The sequence below is a fragment of the Zea mays genome, chromosome 4 (genome assembly GCF_902167145.1).
Source record: "Zea mays cultivar B73 chromosome 4, Zm-B73-REFERENCE-NAM-5.0, whole genome shotgun sequence".
Taxonomy (NCBI): domain Eukaryota; kingdom Viridiplantae; phylum Streptophyta; class Magnoliopsida; order Poales; family Poaceae; genus Zea; species Zea mays.
The window spans coordinates 211,555,553-211,564,061 of record NC_050099.1 but is presented as its reverse complement, the minus strand read 5'-3'; the positions used below and the strand labels follow the sequence as shown (position 1 = coordinate 211,564,061).

Here is an 8,509-nt window from a genome sequence, read left to right as displayed (position 1 = left end):
TATTTGTAGAGTAATTGATCAAAAGTAGGGCTGGCTTTGACTAGCCGAACTGGTGCTTTATCTGTATTTCGCCCCTGTTGCGTACCACCTTTTGCATTATGTGGGTGTTGTGGCCTCTAGTCACCATCGGACCATCCGGCTTAATTAACCAGACTGTTCGTGTGGGCTCCGAACTGTCTAGGCACAAATCCTGGATCGTCTGTGATGCGCGAGACATGAAGCTTTGATCAGCTGCACAATCGTCCTTACCCCAGTGCCTCCAGTCTTATTGGTCTTCTTGCTCGGAGCCTTCTGAGGAACCACTCCTCGTGATGTATTCGATGTGCAAGGATCACCAATGACAATGCTCTTGCCTTTGTCTTTATCGGCCACTTCAGGCTAAACCAAGACTCTTTCGTTTGCTATTTCTATTGTATTGACATGAAATGGTTGTGTGTCCACTTACATCTCCTAAAAAACCAACCAGCCCTCTTTTATGGTCGATTGTATCTGTCGACGAAAAACATTACAATCATTGGTGGCATGGGAAAATAAATTATGCCACTTGCAATAAGAACCTATCTTTAATTCATCCATAGGAGGAATAGTATGTGTTAATTTAAAGTTGCCAGTTTTTACTAGCTCACCAAATATTCTATCACATTTGGCAACAATAAAATTAAATTTAACTTCTTCTTGCCGATTCTTTTCAACTGAATGTAAAGAAGAACATGCAGAAGGTCTGGCCTTCGTCAGCCAAAAAAGCTCAGCGGTATATACACCTGCAGATTCGTCATCTGAACTATCACGCTCCACTAGATGCACATTATGGCTAGCCGATTTCGATGACTCTTTACTTCGGCTCTCGTAGGTCAAAGCCCGTTGATGAAGCTGAGCTTCTAAAAAGAACTGGGTGCCACCCAATTTCTCTCTTAAGTAGGATCACATCCCATTAAAAGCCAGTCCAGCTAGCTCTTTGTCCACGACATGGATCTGAAAGCATAGGTTTCTAGTGCCCGTAACCTTCGGATATAATCATTAACCAATTCTTCGCATCCCTATCGGACCAAGGCTAAATCAGCCAACCCTAATTCATATTCCCTGAAAAAGAAATGCTCATGAAATTTACTTTCTAAATCATTCTAGGAATTAATGGAATTAGGAGGCAGGGCAGTGTACCATGCAAAAGAAGTACCAGTAAGGGATAAAGAAAATATACGAACACAAAAGGCTTCCCCATCCATCAAGTCGCCTAGGTGTGCTAGGAACTGGCCTACATGTTTGTGTGTGGTTCTACCACTTTCACCAAAAATCTTGGAAAACTCTGGTATCCTTTCCCCTTGTGGGTACACGACAGTGTCAAACCGGTGATCATATGGCTTTTTATATGATTGCCCTACTCTGGCTACACTAACTCCGAGCCTATCTCGAAATAGTTCAGCCATCTCTTCCCTAATTTTCTCCATTGCGCCCTGTGGCAAACCACCGGTCCCTAGGCTATGGGGCTCATTCGGTCGGGCGTTGCTATGCCGAACTCCTTATCGTGACCGATCGATAATGTTGATCGGCCTGTGATCATATGGTGCGTTGTGGTTTAAATATGTAGGGGGCATAACATATTGCTATGGTGTGTAATAAATTGGCGTCTAATGTGCAACGGTAGGTCCTGCGTATGAGTATCCAGACTGTCCGATGGTAAATCCGAATTGTCTAGTTGAGTTTGCTACTATCAGGGCACCACGTGGTGGTCCTAGTGCTGTCCCAGACTGTTCGATAGGGAAAATTGGATGGTCCGCGTAAGGGCTAGACTGTCTAGGCAAAGGCTTGGATGGTCCGACTGTGTCCAGGGGCGCCGATCTACCAAGCAGGGACGACGGTGGTGGTATTTACCCTAGATATGAGTTCATCGGCATACCATATAATGACTGGGGCTGTGAATCCCCATTGGTTGTCAATGTATTAGACATAGACATCCTATTACTAGTTTCAAATGATGGAAAACTAGGAGCAACAAATTTCTCCAACGAATATGTTAATTTTCTAATTGATTCTTCTAACCCTCCAATCTGTTGTTTCATTTGATTTTGCTACTGATCTACATACTATTTAATAATTGGATGTCATTGGCTTTACTTATGTTGGGGATTTGAAGCGAAGATAGAAGAGATGTGACATCGGTCTCTCCATGTTTGACAACCTTCTGGTGGCGAGCCACCGTGTATTGTGACAAGAATTTCTACTTCGCTTGATGCATGTAGTCTTTGTATTGTTGTTGCTCATTGCCTGTCAGGCTTTCCCAACTTCAGGATATTTTCCGGGGCGATATCAATGTGATCTTTAGAACCGACCATTTGAGAGCCTAATTTTTAGTGCATCTAGATACCTGTTCCCTAGCGGAGTTGCCAAAATGTGTGCTGGCGCCGATCTAGGTGCCAAACACTAGGAGATGAACCGCTTGGCGGTGCTCTCTATGGAGGCACAGACGGTCAGTGGCCCTGGGCCAGACGGTCCACGACCTAGGCAAGGCTCGATCTTTCGTGAGGTAGGATAACTTGATTAGGTGGAGATCTTGATGTTGATGATCCAAGGCTCCGAGTGAACGGATCCTCTTAATCACTATGTAAGGCCCAAAATTTGTATAAGAAAATAATAATAAAACAAATATATAAATAAATAAAATATTAAATTCAGATATCTCAAATTATACTTGAGTGTTGAAAATTGAGAACTAAATTTTGAAAACCAAGAATTATTTTAGAAAAGAAGTAATAGAAAAGCTTTCTATTCAACTAAATGATTATGCATTTCATTAAATGAGGCACCATAAGCATTTATTTACAAGAATATTTAATTTTGAAGTAACTTTTACTTCTTATCCCACATTCAAAATATTATTTTTCTAAAAAGAAAGAAAACAATATGAGTGTTTTTCATATTTCAAACATCTACCAAACAAATAAATCAATTAAAATAAATATATATATATTGCTTCATAATTGATTTTGAGTATGTATTAAAAATTTAAATTCCTAAACTTTATCTTGGATTTGAATTTTAAATTTGTAAATCAAAAGGTAATAGAAAATAGAGAATGAGAAGGGAATTTTTAATGAAACCATTTACTCCTTCCATAAATAAATGATAAGGAAAAGAATAGAAAAATAATATTATAAACAGTAGATTTTATATTAGGAATTATTTTGACACTTGAAAAGTTGAAGTTCAAAACATGTGTTTGAATTTGAATTGAATTTGAAGTGAGAACTTTGAAATAGAAAAGGAAATTCTAGGGTTTCAGGAAAGGGAAGAAAACACTAAACAAATGAGATAAAACAAATGTATAAATAAGAATATATTTCCTATACTGGGATTTGAATGTGTACATTTGACTCAAATGTGAAACTCATAAAAAGATTCAAATTGAAATTTGGATTCAAAATAATTATGAATAAAGAAAAATAGAAAATAAAATCAAAAGAAAAGATAAAAGAAAAGAGAAAACGCGCCTGGGCCGCTTCTGCTCAATTCGGCGCATCTTTCCCTTTATATCCGCACGGCCCACGATCCCTTATCCCGCTCACGCTGCCGTGCGCCGACGTATGGGGCCCACTCATCAGCCTCACACCTCCTACTCAGGCATGCAAAGCGTTTCACTGACGGAATTGGCCCACTAAGCCGGTGTTGTGCCGTGTGGGTTGTTGCCCTCACTACGTCACAGGCCCACTTGCCAGCTTCACTCCCTATCGCGCGGGTCACCGCCAGGCGGGACATCCAGCGTTGTGGATCTTTCACCTCCCTTTCTCGCAACGGTCGTGGTCGAGATCTTCGCTGGCGCGCACGATTTCAAGTGACCGAGCGCAACCAACCCCGACCCGATCTCGCGACAACCATAAAGTCGGGTGCTAGGCCCTTGCCTCCTCTCCCCTCTTACCGTACACCAACCACCACCGCCGAAACCATAGAAAGGCTCCGCCGCTGTCGCGGACTCGGTCGTCCGCCGCCGGTGAAGCCTTCGGGCCTAACCTGGCTCGGGAGGGACGCTGTCTGGGTGCCGTGTGGAATCTGCGGCTGGGATGCGAGAAGCCCATCGCTAAGGACAACAGCTCCATTACCGCTACGCCACCGTCGCGGACATCGCATCAACGAGTGTCGTACCGAGGTTAGAATCACTGTCGAGTCTTATGTTGCCACCACAATTGACAAAACACCTAAAGTTATGCGAAGTATTGGGCTAGGGGAGCGGTAATTGCTCGTCATCGTATGAACATCGCCGCGTCTGGAGGAAGAAGACGATCCGTGGGCCATGGTGGTTTTAGTCATAACACGATTACCAGACGTAACCAATAAGAAATCTCGCGTGACACAAATAGACTGAGCAAGAATGACAATATAGAAAAAGAGACTCCACCTGTAAGAATAATTACAAGTAGAGAGTTAAGTAGATCATGGCCCGATGAAATGAACAAGACATGGACATAACCTAAACTTGATGAAAGGACTACGATGGGAGACTGTTACTTCAACCCAAGCATATTTTTATGCCCATCGCAGAGATTACAAGGTCAAGGATTAGTATCTGATTAGATATGGAGGGAAAATAATCATAAGATTAAGTTGGTATGCCTTCGATAGATATGGGGAAACCAAAGGCATCAAACTCAAGAAAATAATCGGACATGCCTTTCCTAGGTTAGGTTGATAAAGCAACATGACGATCCTTAAGAATAGGCAAATTGGATAAGGTACATCAGCTTGTGCCAATCGAACAAGGGCATGATCTAGGATGGAAATATGACAACCAAAACATCACAGATTAAATAGCAAGAACACGGACTCGAGATCCTAGCTTTAAGCCCATGCACATCTTGCGTTGGATAAAGAAATTATCCAAACATCCATTTGCATGTGTTTAGTCATGGAGAGATAACGGAGAATTCAATTTTTGGGTCATAGTTCACTAAATAAGAACATGGCCTACTTTTGGGTTTATGTAAACAAGCCACAAACATTCTATCGGCACATCAAGCACAAGATCAAAAACAATTTGCACTGATGGTTAAATTAAGAAAAACTGAAAGCCATCTAAACACGTATCTCTAAGACACCATATTATTTACAGTCACCAAGTATTGGAATAAAGGTGAGAGAAGTATTTTCATGCAAAGGTGTCAAACATGATGCATCAATCAGAATGCATGCTCGTCCTATTCGTCCTCACAAGTTTTGCCAACATAATGTGGCAATAGCGTTCTATATCGGTGGCATACTTATGACTCTCTCGATATTTTGCTAGTCGTCAGCTACACATACGTTTTCGAGGTTAGTGTACCTGCAGAAAATTCCATCACAGCCCATTTTTCCCATGATGCAATTCAAACATGACAGTTTATCACAGTTTATACTCCATATATTTCTATATGGAGGCTAGCTCTTCATTAAGCGTCGAGCCACGCATAGGAGCCGCTGCCACACTATAATCATAGGGCAGCCCATTATGGTAACTCACTTTTTTACCTGAGCGTAGGTGCGTCGTTGCGAGTACATTACACTTCTCAGTATTCCCATGTATGTATACCCATACACATCCATGGGGTACTGAATCCCAAAAGTAATTACTCCACATCGCAACATTCATATATACATATGTGTAACATGTATATAATCAAGCGCCACAATTAAGCACTTCCCTAGACCAACGTTTGTTCGGTCATGCTCTCACATCTCACGTTACCTGAGTGTCGATCCATTCAATACTGAATGGCTTCAAATACAACATTACACATGTATGCAATATCCCCAGGTTGTGGGTTAGTGTTTTAATCTAAGCCACCTGATAGTCCTTAATTTAGGGCTTAACAAAGGATGTCGCTGGCATTGTAGTTTTCAAATCTGTAGTTTTTCAAAACCAAACAATGTGTTTAGTTGAAAATAGGTTTTCCAAAACCAAAACTTTGTTTTGAAAATACATATGTGATCGTATTATACTTAATCCTGCTCCGATACCAGCTGTGGCAGCCAAGTTATTGGGCCCACATGCACCTGCCCTTGTCTCAAAGACCTCATACGGCTACGCATGTGCACTAGATAACTTAACAGGATTCGTCCGAGTGTTCCAAGGACCCCGGATAAACCAGTTACAACCAGGATCGCAAGATTAAGTAAACACAAATCACACACCAACATTTTGCAGTGGAATTTCTTTATTACAAAAAGTTACAAGTTACATTAAGATTACATTATACAAGATCGGAGTGATTATAAAATAAATTCAAAGTTTTTCACTTTGAATGATGTATAATTTTTATAAGTTTAAAATACATGCTAGCTTAAGTGACCATCCTCAAATAGAAGTATAGAAGAGCTACTTATACCTATAAGAAGGTCGTGCCCATCGGCGCTTAGCACCATCCACAGCAGCACAAATCTTATCTAGAATGGATTGATTGTTCAAACAAAACACCCTATAAATTCCAACAGCGTGAAAAGATTTTTTTATAGTATGATGCCCAATTAAGAATTTAAATTCGGTTGGACTGATTATAACGAACAGTTTACAGCTCTGTTTGACGTAGACCTCCTTCCCCGACATGCCCGCCACCTTATAGCGTGGATCTTTATTGGCAGATGGCGACCAAAACAACCCAAATAATTTAGCAGAAAAGACAAGTGCAATGAACCCTTCATTTACAACAACATAGTGGTGCTCCGGAATAATTGTCTCTGTATTCGTCTCCGTTTGCTTACCTTAAACACACCGCCACCTAGGCCCCAAACAAGTTCATCTCTAAAGCACACGCGACTAAACCAAGAACCTGCTTACCTGTTCCTCGTTCTTGTCGCTATCCATTTCTTTCAATTCCACAGAGAACATATACCGCTTTCCACAACTCGCGGCAACCTCCTCCTCCTTCTCTCTTCCTATTTACTAGCTCATGTGGTGAACTAGCAAGTTGCAATCACTCTACCACAGCGACCCTTGTCACCAATTAAGAAAGTACTAGCGGTCCAGAGACAGACGCGATGGCGACGATGCCGCCGATGCAGATGCCGCCTCCACCGCCCTCCGGTGACATGCCGCCCATGCCGATGCCGCCTATGGACAGCAGCATGCCCACGATGCATGCGGCCTTCTTCTGGGGCCACCGGGTGCAGGTGCTCTTCTCCAACTGGCCGGGCGACGACCGCGCCGGCGCCGGGATGTACGTCCTCTGCCTCCTCGTGGTGGCCGCGCTCGCCGCGCTCGCCGAGGTGCTCGCGGCATGGTCCCGCGCCCTCTCCGGCCGTGGCTCCAACGCGCTGGGGTGGACGCTGCAGGTCACGTGGATCCACCTGCTGAAGGTGGGCCTCTCCTACCTGGCGATGCTGGCCATCATGTCCTTCAACGGCGGGGTTTTCTTGGCCGTCGTGGCTGGCCACGCCGCCGGGTTCCTCGTTGCGCAGAGATCGATGCTACTACGCTCTGCGGTCCGTGACGACGACGTGCACACCAACGGTAACGGTGATGTCCCTTCGTCGTCAGAACCAAAGCCTTGAGTCTCTTCTCGATGATTATTAGGAAACGAAATTATTGCTGTGTGTTAAACGGAGAAGTAGTATGAGAAATAGAACGTTGCGCCTGTCATTTGCGGAGGAAAATTGAATGCGTTTGTGCCATCGGGGTCAACCTAGTTTGATGAATTTTTGAAACGAATTAAAAGATTAGGAATTTTTCTCTAACGAACTACGGTCTACGGGTACGACAAAAAAATGTGACAGTCATTTCTTGCGCCTCACTTGTGACTTCGTCAATAATATGATGGGGTGGGGTCGTCACTTTTCACGAACAATACATGATACAAAAACAAGGCAAAAACAAGTTAAGATGCCTGGACTTTTGTACTTAAGATATCACTTCTTCAAAGTGTTAGCTTGAGGACGAAGATCTTTAAAAAAGAAGATGGGAATAAAACAATATTAAACAAGATGATAATAGAAAATGAAGTATGAAACTCATCTCCCGAACTTTAGCATTATTAATTCCATTCTCCTTCATATTATATAAGTTTACAAACATATCTTCGGCTTCTTTGTATAAGATAGCTTCGAAGGCTAAGCGAAATGAAGCTTAAAGCCCTCCAAAGGTGAATTTATGTAGCGCACTGTTCGCCTATTTATAGGGAAGTTGAACAGCTTCGTAGGTAATTACAGATATGCCTAAAAAGTTTACACATATGAATTACAAATGATGTAAGGACATCAATGTCTTTTCTCTTTTTTTTGCTGCATAAGTCTTGGACTTTTTCTCCTTCGTCGCTTTGCATCCGAAGCTTTTACCATGACGAGGCTAGCGACCTCGCCACAAGCATCTTTACATATTACTTTAGTCGAAGCCCAGCTTCGTCGGTTCTTTGCTTCGTGCCTGGCATCAAAAACACATTTCCATATACCAAAGCAAGCGCATTTTGAGGATCTTCGGCAAGGTAGGCTCCCAACAGTAGTCCCTTGCGGGATGAGTTCTTTCCTTCATAACGAGCTTAGATCGCAAAAACAC

General features: G+C 42.6%; 1 protein-coding gene across 1 annotated transcript; it reads left to right on the top strand.

The window, feature by feature from the left end:
* Window positions 1-6,688: 6,688 nt before the first annotated feature.
* On the top strand, window positions 6,689-7,680 carry LOC103654559 (copper transporter 4). Its single transcript, XM_008681407.2, has one exon. It carries the CDS (start codon window positions 7,000-7,002, stop codon window positions 7,510-7,512), a length of 513 nt encoding a protein of 170 aa, XP_008679629.1. The 5' UTR covers window positions 6,689-6,999; the 3' UTR covers window positions 7,513-7,680.
* Window positions 7,681-8,509: the final 829 nt, after the last annotated feature.

Bases quoted from the DNA above. Each gene is read 5' to 3' on its own strand.
- LOC103654559 (XM_008681407.2), top strand. From the start codon at position 7,000: ATGGCGACGATGCCGCCGATGCAGATGCCGCCTCCACCGCCCTCCGGT.